The 17307-nt window shown below is 42.4% G+C and overlaps 1 protein-coding gene across 1 annotated transcript in view; it reads left to right on the forward strand.

Annotated features, from left to right (window-relative positions):
* Nucleotides 1–272: 272 nt before the first annotated feature.
* Nucleotides 273–17307, forward strand: part of SERINC1 (serine incorporator 1) — a 33965-nt gene continuing 16930 nt past the window's right edge. Inside the window, exons 1-3 of the mRNA XM_019520025.1 lie at nucleotides 273–413; nucleotides 7159–7320; nucleotides 8868–9061. Coding sequence (XP_019375570.1) covers nucleotides 375–413; nucleotides 7159–7320; nucleotides 8868–9061 — 395 coding nt within the window. The 5' untranslated portion in view covers nucleotides 273–374. The remainder of the gene's footprint in view (nucleotides 414–7158; nucleotides 7321–8867; nucleotides 9062–17307) is intronic.

Raw genomic sequence — 17307 nt, forward strand, 5'->3', positions numbered from 1 at the left:
TCTCGCACACCTAGGATAACTATCGTACACCCGGCAGCACGTGCTGCCCAGAGCAGTGACCGACCTCCGCCCACTGATGCCCATGGAGCGCATGCCTCCAAGGCAGGGCTCGAAGGAGAGAGGCGGGGCCACGCAAATGAATGCTCGATCACCACGCCCACTCCTAAACCCCGCCCACTCCTTGCTCCGAACTCCGGCTGACCAGCGCCGAGTGGGCGGGGTTCTTCCGCCTCACTTCGTTCGATTTTCTCGGAAGTGACGCACTAGCGCCGGAAGTGCCCGCGCACAGGGTAAACAAGCAGTCACAAGCAGCGGGAGCGCGGCGGCTGCAGCTGCTTCCATCTTGGCGGCAGCGGCTCCAGAGCGCGGCGAAGATGGGCGGCGTCCTGGGCCTCTGCTCCGTGGCCAGCTGGGTAACGTGGGCCGGGGGGACCCGCCCCGCTCGGCTCCTCCCTTCGCGAGCGCCGTGCTCGGGGCTTTGTGCTCGGTCCTGTGGGGACCGCTCCCCTCCCCCCACCGCCAATGGGCCGGTCCCCCTGTCCTTTCTCCACTGTGGTTCGGCCGCCCCCTTCAAATGGCACGGACTTCTCCGAACCCAATGGTACAGGCCGCCCCAGTCCTAACCTGGCAACCTGCCCCTTACTGCCGCGCCGGCTCGGCTTCCCATGACGTCAGCGCGGGGGGGAGGGGGAGTCCTTCCTGTCCCTTGTGCTGAGAGGTGCAGGCTGGATCCTGAGCAGCAGCAGCCCTCGGGCGGGGCTGGGTTAAATTGCTAACGGGGCTTAGAAACTGACCCCCACCCCCTACTTCTGAGTCACCCCCGTTGAGCAAAGTGCTGAGATTTTAAAGGGAATTGGAAGTCATGATAGAGGTGGTGTTTTTATCAGACCAGCCAGATACCTGCACATAAAAGTGTTTTTATTTGCAAGCTTTTGGACACATTTGCCCTTCCTCAGGCAGAGGAGAGTGCAGAGACTGTAAAATTTCTCCCAGGTGGAAATGACAATTCATATTTTACAGGAGAGCTGATGGTGTGGTAAGATCTCCTGGCTGGAGAAGCTCATTTTGTGCCAGTTAGGCTCAGATAAAACTTAGAGCGGTCTGTTTACCTCCACGTTGTCTGATGGCAAGCAGGATGTTGAGTTCTTTCCTTCTGGCTACGATATTTCATAGTTCCCAGGAGGGTGGTTAATGGAAAGCTCTCCTGGGCAAGGGATTTTAAACGTGCAGCTTAGGTAGGATCCCACTGGCTCCTGGGCTGGGGGTGCAAGACCCCTAGATGTTGTGGGGGCAGTGCGTGGGGATAAAGGGACACCTGGAGAAGGGTGTCTTGGGTTGGAAAGCTTGTCTGAGTGCGTCTCAGCCATGCAATGGGGCCAGTAAAAGGTATTCCTCCCTGCCCCCCAAATTCTTGCCCCTCATGCAGAGTCATTAGCTAGAAGTCAGGCAGAAGGCAGAGTCACTTTGTACCAGTCACAGACCAACGATGGATTGATTTCCCACCTCTTACTTTGACTGGTTTTATTTCCCATCAAGAAGATGAGGGAGGTTTGCACCTTATAGGCCAACTGAAGTGGAGATGCATAGAGTGAGCTTTCTCTTGCTTCCTTGGATGCTGAAAGGAAGCAGAGGCAAACTGCTTTTCACAAATGCTCATGCTGTGCTTCTCTGATTTCAGTTAGTCTGTAAGGTGCAAACCTATTCTTTCTTAGGGGTGGGGAATAAATTTAGTGGAAGTGAGGGGTGCAAAGTCAGCTCACATAGTTAGGAGGTTTTGCCATTTTATTCCATTCTTGTTTGGCAAAGCTAGTGTACAGAGCGCTACATTAAAATGCCGACTTGCTGTCTTGAATGCAAAATGCTCCATAATGATTAAAAATTAACAAGCACTTCTGTCTCTTGTGTATGATCAGGAAAAGGCAGTTTGATTCTCTAATCTCTTGTTAATGTCTATGAAACTATTTTATTCATGGATTCATAGATTTTTAGGGTTGGAAGGGAACTATTAGATCATTGAATCTGACCCCCTGCCCTAGGCAGGAAAGAGTGGTGGGTTTAGATGACCCAGCTAGGTGTTTGTCCAATCTCCTCTTAAATACCTCCAAGAAAGGGGATAGCACCACATCCCTTGGAAGCTTATTCCATATTTTGGTAACCCTGACTGTAAAGAATTTTTTCCTGATGTCCAATCTAAATTTGCTGTCCTTCAGTGTTATTGTTGCATGATATTATTTTATTCAATTTACCGAGCTTCTAGGCTGATGCAGGCATAAATTAAAACATCGTATGTACGCACTGGTAAAGAAACATGCATATTCTGGGAGGGCTGTGATCTGAGAATTGGATGTTTATAAAGTAGTGCAAATTAACATTTGTTTAAAAAAAAAAAAAGTGCTGCTCATGCTTAACTTTGCAGTAACATGATTTTTTCAAATGATAGTTTGTGTTAGCTGACAAGTTGTGTTTTACCAAGCTAATTAAAATATAATTTAACATAAATTTTAACATACCTCATTTTTCCAGTACAAAAAATAAAGCTTTTCTGATGACTGAATTCCAGATAAAACAACTACAGTAAAAGCCATGTTGTCCGGCACCTTACTAACCGGCATGCAAGTCATAGTTTCATAGATTTAGGGTCGGAAGGGACCTAGTAGATCTTCTAGCCCGACCCCCCCCGCCAGGGTGGGAGAACAACAAAACCCCAAAACAAGAAACAGGACTCAAATGAGTCCAGCCAGGTAGGCATCCAGCCTCTTCTTAAAGACCCCCAGGGTAGGGGCCAGCACCCTTGGAAGTTGGTTCCAGCTCCTAGCCACCCTAACTGTGAAGTAGTTTTTGCGGATGTCCAATCTATACCTCCTCTCCATCAACTTGTGCCCATTACTCCTTGTTATGCCAGCGGGCGCTAGGGGAAACAGCGTCTCCCCCAAACCCTTCTGGTCCCCCCTAGTGAGTTTATAGACGGTCACCAGGTCCCCCCTCAGCCTTCTCTTGTGGAGGCTGAATAGGTTCAGGTCCCGCAGTCTCTCACTGTAGGGTCTGCCCTGTTGTCCCCGGATCATGTGGGGACAAGTCGACGCAGCAAAAGCCTACTGTGGCACTTCCAGTTCTGCCAAGCCCGCATGGCCTGGGGCAAAGCAGCCTGTGCTGCCAAGCCTCCACAGCCCGCATATCAGCCTTTCCCCAGTGTGCCTGGGGCCCCCCTCCCTATCCCCTGGCTCTCTGACGCAGCAGGAGGGGTGGCGGTGCAGCGGGAGGAGCGGCGGCCTAAACTGATGTCTTTGCCTCTCAGATAACCGGCGTATTTGGTTATCCGGCACTCCCCATTCCCCATGGGTGCCAGATAACAAAGCCTTTGCTGTACTGAATACTTGGAGAACCTAAAATAAATATTGCTCTTTTTTCTTTTTTTTTTAATCTTTGCAATCACTTTTGTAGAGTGATTTGCAGATCCAGCTTGCAGCTTTCTGGACAAATATATACTCACTTGTGTGTTATCTTACTCAAGCAATCTTACTAGTGCTTAAGCTCATTTTCCCCCCTCTTTGCTGCCTCAAATCAAATGGTCCAAACCTGCTTTTCTGCTTACATTTCCTGAGTGCTGCCTTACTCAGTCAAAGGCCTGGGTACTTAAATTGTTGGGGCACATGCATGGTATGAAGACTGTCCTGATCTCTGTAAGCCGTCAGGTGTCACCTGAGTTGAATGACATTGTCCAGTATAAGAATAATGTGCAGTATGCATCAGCCATGCTTATCCAACAGGTCTGACTGGGTTTGTCATTTATGATTGTGCGTCTCAGGGACCTATTTAAACCAGAAACCAAAATATTATTTGTTAACATCCAGGCACATCTGGACAGACTCATGAAATGGGTGGACGAGAACCTGATGGTGTTCAACTCCAAAAAATTCAAGGTTCTCCACCTTGGGAGGAAAAACCTGCAGCATCCTTATAGGCTTAGTAGTGTTAACGCTGGTTAGCACTACAGATGAAAGGGACTTGGGGGTCATGGTTGACCACAAGATTAACGTGAGCCTTCAGTGTGATGCTGCGGCTAGTAAAGTGAGCAAAACACTGGCTTGTATCTATAGATGCTTCTCAAGCAGATCCCGGGACATCATTCTCCCACTGTACTCGGCCTTGGTGAGGCTGCAGCTGGAGTACTGCGTCCAGTTTTGGGCTCTGCAATTCAGAAAGGATGTGGAGAAGCTTGAGAGGGTGCAGAGGAGAGCCACGTGTATGATCAGGGGTCAGGAAAATAGACCTTATGATGAGAGGCTGAGAGCGATGGGGCTATTCAGCCTGGAAAAGCACAGGCTCAGGGGTGATCTGATGGCCACCCATAAGTTTATCATGGGTGCTCATCAGGATCTGGGGGAACGACGGTTCACCAGAGCGCCCCAAGGGATGACAAGTTCGAACAGTCACAAACTCCACTGTGACCGGTTCAGGCTGGACATAAGAAAGAACTTCTTCACTGTCCGAGCCCCCAAGGTTTGGAACAGACTGCCACCTGACGCGGTTCAAGCACCCACTTTGAATACCTTCAAAACACATTTGGATGCTTATCTTGCTGGGATCCTATGATCCCTGCTGACTTCCTGCCCCTGGGGCAGGGGGCTGGACTCTGATCCTCTGGGGTCCCTTCCAGCCCAAATGTCTATGAAATCTATAAAACATAACAATAAAGAATAGCATGGAAGGTTTTTAGATTAGCCTGCTCATGTGTCCTTTTAGCCAAAAATCCCCCCCCCTCCCCCAATAGGCATAACTTCTTCAGATGCTCCAGTGCATCTTGTATGTGGCAGTCTATTCTGAACAGCTTCCTAACAACTGCCATCTTCACAGAGTTGTTTTTTATCCAGCTTTTGCTTTGTCAGGCCTAAAAAAGTAAATTAATTTGCACATAGTGGTTCATATGGTAGTATGTCAGGAAAAAATCTTCCTGTGATATTTTGAGCATCTTTTTGTATAAAATAGTATCAATTCTAATTAGTTGTCACACTTATTGCTGAGTGGAGTTTTGTAGGTGGAATTGGTACGTTACTCGTGGTCTTCTTGAAACCTACCTAGTTTTAAGGGGGGGGAAAAGTGGTTGTTGGTTAGTTAATACTTTTTTCTTACTATATTTCCTTGAAATACAGATGTTATCCCATAGTAGTAGTAGTAATGCATGTGTAGGAAACTACTGTGCATTTGGTGTTCATGTGTGTGCAGTTCACATGGATGGGAGCTGTGTTTAAGGCATGATTCCCTCCTGCCCCCCAAAAGTTGAGATTATAGCTAAAAGGCACTAGTAAAAACAAAGCTATGGCTTCCATGAAAGTTCACTGCTTACAGTGCACTGGCAAGGAGAATATTGTTGTCTGTGCTGTTGCTAGCCTCTAGTATGTCTCTATGCATATACACTCCTACAAGATCCCTTCATTTAGTATAAGCAGGAGGTGGCAGCCTCCGCAGTCATTTTGGTACTCAACGTGTGACTGTTGATTGGGATAGTTTTCTAGAGCGGTGACTCTTTACGACAGTTTCTGCACAAAGTTTTCTGACAAGTATCAGGTAAATCCCATCTTTGCCATCCCTTATGCTACCAGAGGATACTTATAAACCTTTGGAAAGATGCAGCTGATTCTGGGGCAGGGCACAGATTCTGGATCATTCAGGATTGATGGAGGCTGTTTGGGGAAAAAGTTGAGGTTAGAGCTTCAAGTAAGAAGCAGGTTAAGATGTTCTAGGTTCAAGCACCCACCAAGCACAAACACCCTAGGACAGTTGCCAGTCAGTTGTCTCACAAAATGGCAGACACGTCTCCAGCTGTAAATAATGGATGAAAATCAATAGCAGAACTAGAAAAGTACTGCAGGCTTTTTCAGGATGAATCTGTAGTAGAGGGAAGATAATAGGATTGCACAACCAAGGCACTTCTGTGGCTTATTTTGAAAAGATGCTTTTGTAATAGAGTAGTCTGATAGCTCTTTGCTGTTCTTCAGGATTGGAGCAGTCAATACAGAAGGGGTGGAAAGTCAGCAGTAACAGCAAATATTGCTTTGATCCTGATATTACTAACCAAACACCTTTGCTGCAAAATTACGTGACAACCGAAGATTGGATAGATTTGCCAACATATAAAAATGGTCATCCCTGGTAACTAAATTAGGATGAGCAATATATTTAGAAATAAAGTAACTTGAGGTAACCCATACTCATCGAGTATCACGTGTTTGACATTCCCTAACAAAGCCCTTCTCTCATTTTAATAAAATATTGGCTTGTCCACGTGAGAACATTGCTAAAGGCTAAAATATAGATTTGTAATGTGAAGTGGCCTTTTTTTCCTCTCTGAAGTGTGTTCTCATCTAATTTATTTTGCCCTCAGACATAACTTGCTTTCCCAGGGTATCGGCAACAAAGGGAGAGAAGAATGCTGAGCAACTATAGATATTTGTTGCCTATGAATAGAGTCTCTTCCATTTTTATATTGCTCTTGAACTTTATATCCCTTTCTAAATTGTGCAAATTGCTCGTTAGATAGCTGAGGGTCACCTGAATTCTCAATGTGTTTATAGCATTTATTCAGAGAAATAGGCTATTTTTTTCAGTCAAAAGATTGGACTCTGATTCATTAATTGTGTATTACTTGATGCTCAGAGGTCATAGTAGCGATTGTGACCGGTCTTTTTGCCTGCTGTCATATAGACACGTACCAGATAGTTTTCATACAGAATATATAATGTCAGCATATAGGTTAAATCCCAAGAACAGTAAACTGGTAAGCAAACTTGGTTTGACTATTATTTAATAATAGTTATAATTCACTTATACACAAATAAATGAAGATTGTGCAATATTAAAAAACAAACAAACCCCAAAAACCAAACTGAACTGTTTTACCAAATAAGTTAACAGCAGCCTTTGAAATACAAAAATAATCTTCCTTGTGCAGTGATGCAGTCCTGATGAGCTTCATAACATTAGAAAGGTTTATAGAATGTTATAGGGAATAGTCTTGAATTGTTGAGGAGGTGGACTGAATGATCTTAAAGTATTTTCTGCCAGTAATTTTAGCAGTCTGTGCAACCTGGTTAAATATTTGAATATGAACATAAACAACTTTGATCCTTTTTAACGCTGTTCCATCATTTCTCCTGCTAGATACCATGCCTGTGTGGCAGTACTCCATGTTTGCTGTGTCGATGCTGCCCCAGTGGAAACAACTCCACCATAACGAGATTGACTTATGCTTTCTTTTTGCTCCTTGGAGTGACTGTTGCCTGTGTGATGTTAATACCAGGCATGGAAGAACAGCTGAAGAAGGTCAGATTACTTATTTGCTTAACATGCTTTGGTAGAACGGATATTTCACAATGGCCAGACAGCACCATAAAAACATGACTGACTTGAAGTTACGAAATACTTGTTCTGCTACCAGTAAATAGGCCTGCATACTTGGAGTCATCGTTCAGTGTATAATATTTTACATGTTCTGTTTTAAGGATAAGCAGTTACTGATAGAATACAGTTCTTCTGTTATATATCCTCTGGAAGTAAAGTTTAATTCTTGGGTCCAGAGCTGCTCAGATGTATTTGCATGTAAAATAAAGATTGCAGCACATGGTTTTTATGTGTGCATAGAGATTACTTTATATGTAATAATTTGATACATAAACCTAGTTCATAGAAATCTGACATTTTTCTTACTTTTATCTATTGATACACTTTTAGGGTGTTTTTTGGCAGTAGAAATCAAGTGAGAGAGTAGTATTCTGCAGTTCAGAACAACAGTATGTGCTGCTTCTACTTGTCCAAGGGGAACCCCTGTGCATGTGGCACATTGTCCCGGGGGGGTAGGAGAGGCTGGGGCCAGCATCTGGGCCACAGATGGGTCTGCAGTGTTGCATAATGCATATGCATGCTCATTTGGAGGTGCCCATTGTGGTATTTTAGTAAAACTATAGCTTAAATCTCTAATGGTATATTACATAAAACACTTTTTGTGATAGACTTTCAATTTCAATTAGTTAGATGTTTTATGTGGCAGTTAATCCAACTCCTTCAAAGAAGTAAGTACATTTTGATTTGAGATGGACATTTTATACTAAATGTGTCCTTATTTCTTCAGTTTTCTGGATCATTGTTATCCCTGCTAAATATCATACTTCTGGGTATAGATTAAGGAGTGCATTGTGATTATACCCTTCATTAAAACACTATTTGTAACTGTTCTTTTTTCTGTTTAATAAGTAATTACTTTAGAACATGGGCCAAAGTAATTTCAGTTGCCTTGAAAAGAGATATTATACCCTCATGAAACATGGTTATATAGTGTATCACTTTAAAGGTTTACTGGTATCTTGGTACAGACTGAAAAAAGATGCTTCCAGTTTTCCTTTTTATCAACTTACTGAAATGTTTATTGGTTGTCTTGCTACGTTTCTCCCCCTCCCAATTTTTTTTTTTATTTCAAATGGACCTAAGCAAGGCTGTCTTCTCAGTGCATGGTTTGTGGATTTTTATCACCAGCATAATAATTGGTACAGCCCTGAAGTAATTACTTATTATCTGCTGCTTTGAAACAGCAAATTGAACTTTCATTGTAGATTCCAAAAAATTGATGATGTCTCCGATGGTATGATTAAGCCTTTTTTCTGTATATTCTTTTTTTTCAAAAACTTTCTCACCCATGCACTGAATTATAGATAATCTTATATGCATGCACCATGCAGCTGTAGAACGTCAGATAATCAATGTATATGAGGTTGTTGAAATAATATACAGGTTCATGAATACTGAAAAATTATTAAAATTCAAAATTTGCTCATAGAAATCTTGCAGATCACTGAAACCTTTTGTGTTAATCATAGATTCCTGGTTTTTGTGATGGAGGGATCGGAACGTCTCTTCCTGGTGTGCATGGCCACGTGAATTGCGATGTCTTAGTTGGATACAAAGCAGTGTATCGTGTGTGCTTTGGTTTGGCAATGTTCTTCCTTCTGTTCTCCTTATTGATGATCAAGGTGAAGAGCAGCAGTGATCCAAGAGCGGCAGTGCACAATGGGTAAGATACAAGGATGAATGTGTATGGCATAGCTATTGTGAAGATTGTGTCCAGTAGTTAAGCATTCCAGGTACATCAGCTCTTTGAAATGAGTTTCATAGCAGCTGGAATTATATAGCAAGCTCATAAATCAAATGTTTCAAGGGAAGGCATAACAAATTTAGTGTGTAAAATAATGCAAAATAGTGCTATCACTTGCGGCAACTTAATCTTAGTGTTTGAATTCCATTGGTGGGGGAAGTCTATCCAGACATGTCTTGGAAGTAAACATACTGCCTCTAACCTATCCAAGATAAACTGTCAGCTTAGGAATTCCAAGAGGTCCAACAAGCTTGTAGAAGTGCCAATTACCCACTAACTGTTATAGAAATCACATTCCTTGCAACTTGACTATCTAGGGATTTGCATTAAGCTGCACAATGCAGTTTTCATGCAGTTGTATGTTAAAATAGCAAACCCCAGCATAGTGACACCCAGGGGATAATGACAAGTTGGGTTGAGTTGTAGACATTGGAGGGCTGGGCTAGGATCCAGCATGACCCGGATAGCCTGGAAAAATGATCCACAATCAAGTAAATCAGCTTCATCCAGGACAAACGCAGTCCTCCACTTGATGAAATAATTGCATGTATAAATACAGAGTGGGGAATGATTGCCTAGGCTGCAGTACTACAGGAAAGGACCTGGGGCTTACAGTAGACCATATGCTGAATTTGAGCCTATAGTGTGCTCTTGTTTCCAAAAAAGCCAGTAGCATACTGGGTTGTGTCAACAGGAATGTTGCAAATCAAGGGAAGTGATTCTTTCTCTCTCCAGCACTGTTGAGGCTTCACCTGGAGTATTTGGGCCCCACACTTCAAGAAGGACATGGATAGATTTGAAAGAATTCAGCACAGAACGACAAAAATGATGAGGGTCCTAGGAAGAAGAGTTTTATGAGGGAAGGCTGGAAGAGCTAGAGTTATTTTAATGTTATTTTTTGGGGAAAAAAGATGTGGGGGAAGAGGGGATTAGATAAGTTTTCAAATGCCTGTAAGGCAATTTATAGAGAGGATGAAGATGGGCTTTTTATGTTGCTGTAGGGGACAGGACTAGGAGCAGTGGCCTCAAGCCGTAGCAGAGAATTTAGGTGGGCGATTAGGAAGGACTTCCTGATTCTGGTAGTGATTATGCATTGTTAACAAGTTAACTCAGAATTGTGGAATCTTCTCTTTAGCTTCATATTCCCTTCCAAGAGCAGGTTGGACAGACACTTGGCTGGGGTGGTTTCGTCAGGGATGATCCTGCCTTGACCTGGGGCTGGAGCAGATGACCTTGTAAGGTTTCTTTCAGCCCTGCTTCTCTAATGACGTTCTCTAGTTAACAATTTTGTATGCCAAAAACATCAGTAGGATTCAAGCTTGGTACCTACACCAGCCGTGATATTAATTTATTTTAAGAAAGAGAAAGTCTGATAGTTCAGTTAGCAAAGAAATCCTATAGGTAAGCAAGTTTGACAAAGAGAAACAGCGTGACTGATACCCTATTATACTTCTGAAACATCAAAATGGCACTTAATACAGATTTTAGGCAGCTAAGTCACTAAATGTAATCCTAGTTCCACAACAGCCACAAAGCTGCCAACACCTAGACTTCCTGGGTGTGATCACCCCAAGGTGATTAAATTGCAAAAAGTTCACTTGGTATTGCCTGCAAACATCTGAGCAATAAAGACGGGGTGGTCATTTTTATTTTACATTCAGCATAATAGAAAACCCTAAGCCCCCCTCAGTATGAGGTTGGATATGTTTTCAAAGTGGTTTGTTGGGGTGCTTGATTCTTCTCATGCTTTTCTCTAAAAATGAATTCTTCATTGCCCAAGCCTGCTGGAATTAAAACTTCACAGAACTTAATTCGTGGATTTCAGGGGAAAGTAGATGTTATTCATGCTTGTTGTTGTTTGTATATTTCCAAAAGTCCACTTCTATTATAAATAAAATTATTACAGTATATACCGATCAGTATTACACACAACTATTGAGAGAGAGAGAATAGGTCAAATCAAACTGGCATTTAAAAAAATAGTCTCTTCCTTATTTTTCCATCCTGGGAATATGCCTTCAAACTACTCCTAAGCCAGTATCTCGAATAAGTCTTTCATCGTGCTTTTTATTTTTATAAGCAAGAAGTGCAGCTGTTTGCTACATTCAGCCAACACAAGTGCCTTGAACATAGTTCTTCTAAAATTAATGTACAAACCTAACAATGGGCACTTTACCTAGTAGTACCAATTCCTTATTACAGTGGTGTTAAATATACAGTGTGGGCTGGAATCAGCCCACAGAGCCATGTTGTCTGGCTCGTAGAGGTCCCGAGGGTCTGGAGATTCAGAGGTGGGGCAGATAGGGTAAGGGGCCTACCACTGACATCCCAGGTATAGAGTCCTGCTGGAGACATGTGTTGGTGGCTCTGGTCAAGTGATAGCTGCATTAACTCTTGCAGCTGGTGCTATCACACACCCTGCTATTGCATCTAAAGCTGGCTCACAAAGAGTCATATGGTCCAGATCCATCCCACAAGACAGGTGAATTTGACACCCTTCTCTTACTGAATCCTTTCACCCTTCCTCTACAGGGGTATAAAGTTTTTTTGGCATAGTTTTAAACTGAGGGTGCCCTAAAACCTGCTTTCAAAAGTGCTCTTACCTGCCTGACATCTGATTCACCAGGTACCTTCCATACCTGACCTCATATACTTTTCTTCCCCCCCCCATTCTCCCTTCCCTTACTTTTCTGCCCTGTATCTTCCTAATTTCTATTCATTTCCTTTTTTTCACAGACAGCCTCTTTTCTACTGAATTATTACTACTGTAAGGTCTCCCTTACTCACTTTTTGACTTTTTTTTCCTCCTGCTTTTTTTTCCCCCCTCCCTTCCCTCCTCTACCTTTTCGTTTTCCTAATTTACACCTACTTACATTCTCACTGTCATCCTATCACACTTTTAGCTTCTCTCGTTCCTTGGAGTCTCAGAACAGCAGAGACTTCCTATGCCTGAATAAGGGTGATTGCACCCGAAAGCTTGCTAAGAACGTTTTCCCAACTACTCAGTTGGTCTAATAAAAGATATCTCGCATCTGCCCAAAGAACCTTGCCTGCATATGTCCTTAGACTAACACGGCTACAACCAAAAATCCGGCTGATTGTGTATACAAATCTGTTGTAGTGTGGAACTCTTCTATGCCGATTCCGTATTTTTTGTGGTAGATAAAATTGTCTAGGAATCTCCTGATGTGTGTTTCTGAGGTTGAACTTTCCAACCCAAACTGCATTGCTGTTTTAGTCATATCACAGGGATTTGATTCTGGCAGGCTAAGAAGAATAATGTAACATATTGTGTACAAGAAAAAAAATCTAGTCATTTTAAAGGGCTTTGATTTAGTACTAAATAATTCATAAATGAGGCTTCTGTCATTACTGTGAGCATCAGTGATTTCTTCAGTGATACCTATTAAGGGTAGTTTTTATGTAAATCATGTTTTTATTTTTTGTAGTTGGTATATATTTAGTTTCAGCTGTCGTCTTTAAATCACAGCAAGACTATTACAGAACTTGGAAGCTCTGTACATACTCAAATTTAATCTGTCAGCTTTTCTCAGTGATGCAAAAGTTACAGCCTCAGTTAGCTGGAATGGTCGCTGCCTTTGTGCAAATTCATAACAGTAAAGTGACCGATTTCTAATGGTTCCTGTTTTTGTTAGCATAAGCAAAACAAAACCCAACAAAACTGTGAGGATTACATAGAGTTTGCTAAAATGCTTTTACAATTTTAGGCTATATCCCAGGACTAAAATATCACAGCAGTTACACTGGTTATGTAGATAGAACTTCTAAGTATTCTGAAAGGGATCTGGAATCAAATATGTAACATGTCAGGATGAACCTACTCTGTTTGTTCATTTATTTCTTTTACGGTCACTTCCAAGGAGGAATAAAACTGCACAAGTTCAGAAATTGGTACTAATGAACTGATTAATGATCTAAATCAGTCTAGATTTGAAGTAGGGTTTATTGCTTTTTAAAATTCCAAAGTAGCATGCCTTTCCAGTTCTTCTGTCTTCCCCACAGTAGCAGAAATTTGTGCCCCTGGGGAACTGGATCGTGTGTTCTCAACATGGGGGCCATGAACAGCAGATTTTGGTGGCAGTATCGTGGAAAATAAAGTGCTCAAAGGTTGAGAATCGCTTAGTTAGACTTCCCTTTTTATATCACTGCATGTTTTTTGTGTGTAATATTGGACATTTGTCTGTAGGGCAAATTTTTATAATGTTCAGTGTACTGTAGCTCCACCAATAGCTGAGCTCTCATAGCTCAGTTACAAGCTACTGAAGACAGGCTGTTATAATTGTTTTAACCATTTGATCTTAAGTTTTTCCATAAAGGCTTGATTTTTTTTTTTGTTTTTTGCTTTTTTTTAAAGCTTTAGCAAAAAATGATTTATTGCTTCCAAGAAGGAAAAGAGAGAAAATACACTTTTTCCTATACATATGGTATTTCAGTTGGTTATAGTGGCAGGGTTTCCCATCCCCTCTCCCTCCAGTCTGTGTGTTTTTAGTGCAGTCTAAAAGACTAGTTATGCAAAGTCTGTTTGGTATGCTTTTCTCATACATCTGAAGAGTTAACCTGTGAACCCTGAGAAGCCACATGGCAGGAGTTCTGAGTGTGCTTAGCTTATGGGGGAATTTGGGAAGTCCCAGGGAGAAGGCAGTTAAGACCACAGGTCTCAGTTCTTAGGGTGAGTGCCAAAAGGATCCATACCCTGAGAGGGTAGTGCCGGACTCGATTCAGACTCTAGAGGCTTCAAACAAGCAGGAACTTATATGGTGGCATACTCCCAACAACAGCCTGGGGAGTATGCAGCTGAAGGGGAGCTGTACTAAAAACAGCTGTATACAGAACTGGGTAAAAGAGTCAGGAGCAGAAGTAGGCTCTGTGGAGAATTTCCATCCCAGGCTCCTTCCTGTCTCCCTTTCACCAGTTTTTTTCCCCCCCTCCTTGGCATTGTCCCCTTACCTATCTATCAACTCTGCTTAGGTTCCTGGGAACAGGTACCAGGATGTGGGTTTAAGCTGTCTATTGTTTTAGCAAGGATCTCATGACTGGGAGTGGAGGTAGAAATCCCTGCCCTTCTGCCCGGTAACCAGTGATGCATTTCAAATCGGTTGGCAGGCAGCCACCAACTGCAGGCTTAGCTTAGCTTGGCTTGATGGTGCAGGCAGAACCTAGTGGTAGAGAGTTGCAGGAAGTGGTCTCAGTGAGTTATGGCTGTCGTGAGGTGGAGAGTTGGATGAGGTTTTGTCAAGGGGATGTATGGGCTTGAAGCTCAAGGGGAGAAGTGCCAATACTGCTAGCATGCCTTCTATTCCTGTTGTCCCATGCTTATATGGAATCACAGGCTTCAGGGCCTCTGGCTGCTTGTAGTAGGCCAAGATGGACATCTATCGACATTGTTTTTCAAGGTTTAATCTGGATTACAGCCATAACTAGATACATGTAGACACCTGTAGTCTGAATTAAAATCGGCTCTAGTCCGAATTAATTCTCATTGAAGGAGGCTTAAAGTTAATGCAGACTAGGGCAGTCCGAACTAGGCAGTTTAAATTGAATGAATTAACATGCCTATATGGCATTGCTTTTAGGAAAAAAACATCCTTAGGAACTTGGCAGATAAGCATTAAAACGATCAGTCCCTGCAAGGGAAATTCAGTTGGATTTTTGCAAGGCAACAGAGGCTATTGGATACGAAGTCAGAGGTGCCAACAACACCTTGCTGTGACAAAGTATTACTGTCCTAAGCCCCAGCTCTGCCCAAGCACATGGGCTACTAGTCTGTGAAGAAAGGGGCAAGATCCCTTGCCTTCCCTTCCCCCCTCCTCCCCCAACAACATATTGGCTGAGACAGTCATAAGTACTCAGGTTAGTTGCACTCATTATGCTTCTGGAATAGCACTTGAGATAACCATCAGTAGGTTTGTAACAATGGAGCAGTGCTTGAAAAGGCTTATATTATCCCTGCCTAATTGCTTCCAATGCTAATCATTCAATGCATGAGCCCACACACAGCCGACTGCAAATTGGGTCTGTTAAGGGGCTGATAGTCTATTAACTCTTAATTCGAATTGAAATTTGATTCAAACTGTGTGATGCGAATCAGTACACACAGTTTAGAAAACAGTACACATATCTACAAAAGGCCAATGATTCTCTCCCCACCCTGAATTCATGACTTGGCTTCTGGTTTTATGCTTGTTTTGTGGGCTCAGATCAAGCATAGTTCTGTGCTTGTCTGGAAAGGGAAACAATGTGACCATGGAGGTGGTCTTCCTAGCTGCACCCGGGGATGACCGCTCTCCTGGCACTGGGAATAGTATCTGCCAAGGTAATGTATAGTAAACCTCCCACTTAGCTGCTGGAGTGGGAAGGTCTGTGCTTTATGCCCACTTTATGGAAAGGGGAGACTCCTCAGCTTGCTCCTGTAGCCATATGGCTGAGGGCAAGCAAACTCAGGGGCACCTGTGGGCTTGGGTCTGCAAGTAGGATGCTTGCCAAAGGGTTTGGAAACCTCTGAAGCCCCGGATGAGGGTAGAGGAAGTTTGCCAGTAGTAGGCATGGTTCTGGACAGACTCTCGGATTTGGAATTTGTTTTGACTAATTTGGCTTGGAATATGGAAAATTTAAATAATAATAAAAGAACAAGTTTTTTCACCTGAAGCATTGCAGATTGGGTAGGGTGTACTGGGGCTCCTAGTCATACTGAAAAACCCTTCCATAGCCTGGCTGGTTGGTCTTGTGTACATGATTAGGGTTAAACCAGTTGCTGGATTTGAGATCCAAAAGGAATTTGGAGGAGGGACCATTGTTTTCCTTCCTTGTTGTTTTTTTTCCTTTTTTTCTGGGCCTGTTTCATGTAATAACTTTCTGCCCTTGCAGGGTCCAAAGGCCTTGGTGGTGTCATTGGTATCTTGTGCTCTCTTCCTGTTGTAGATTGGATTTTGAAGCTTCTGTTTTATTGTACTAAAGCAGTGGTTCTCAACCTTTTTAAGTCTAAAAAGGTTGAGAACTTTTGGAAAAGGTTGGAAAATGCCAGCTCTTAGTTTTTGATAATTTTTTTTGAATAAAAATAACAAGACAATTTTTCTGTTGCAAAGAACTCAGACTGCAGCAGGTAGAATATTTTTAAAACTGTGGATTCCGGTTTGCAATATGTGGGTTTCCCTTGTGAAGCTGGTGTGCATGGCTAATAGTGTGGACCTTGTGTTTTAGTCTATGCTGTGGCAGCCTTGAAAGGATCTCAAGGCAGCCCATGGGTGACTGACTGTACTAAAGATTTGTGGCTTGTGGTATGCTGCAGGGACCAGAATGCATGTACTTATTTTTACATGTCTTAAATTGGTTAAAGCAAACTTTGTATAGGTGTCCACTGACTGTGTATTCTTCATTTTCTATTGCCTGATTCCCAGAAGTGCTAATCTAGAGCACATACCAACTGCAGAGGCTTCCTCAGCCTGATGAAGGGTTTTTAAACCTGAAAGCTTGCTAAGAATTTTTTTTCAACTATTTAAGTTGGTCTAATAAAAGATATAAGATTCACCCAAAGAACTTTGTCAATCTCAGTAGCTGCAATTCATTAGCTGCAAGTCATTAAAGAAGTTAGGTAATTGCAGACTTCTTCTTAATGCAACAATCCAGAATTTTCAATAACAGATGTCCAGTTAGGATCCAAAGCCAACCATCATGAATACACGGGCCAGATTTTTTAAAAGTATTTGTAGTTTAATACCACAAAGGTATTTTATTCCCAACAACATCCCCTGATGAAATGCTTAAAACTTTAAATATAAAACAATTCAAACAAAACTATTCTGACTCTTAAACTCCATACAGATAGGCCTCTCTGGCTTACCATATAATACTATTTAGTTAAGAAAACTTGAATTTGAAACTGGCCTTTAACTTTGCCGTTATTCAGGTACAGGTTGTAAAGAGAACAAAAAAAATCCTAATTAGACTCCATTCCTTTAATTGCCTTGGCACAAAAGATATTTTAATTCAGTGAGCAATATTTCCTAGGAGCAGTTAGCAAATACAGTTTTCAGGTTTGCCCAGCAAGGAAAAGAAATCAGAAATGTGCTAGAAAATAAGAACTTTTAAATTCTGTACTTCTAGGCCCTAAAACATGTTTAACTATTTAAGTTTAGTGTACATTTTTT

The sequence above is a fragment of the Gavialis gangeticus genome, unplaced genomic scaffold, assembly GCF_001723915.1.
Source record: "Gavialis gangeticus isolate Ggan-Ray unplaced genomic scaffold, GavGan_comp1, whole genome shotgun sequence".
In the NCBI taxonomy this organism is placed as follows: Eukaryota; Metazoa; Chordata; order Crocodylia; family Gavialidae; genus Gavialis; species Gavialis gangeticus.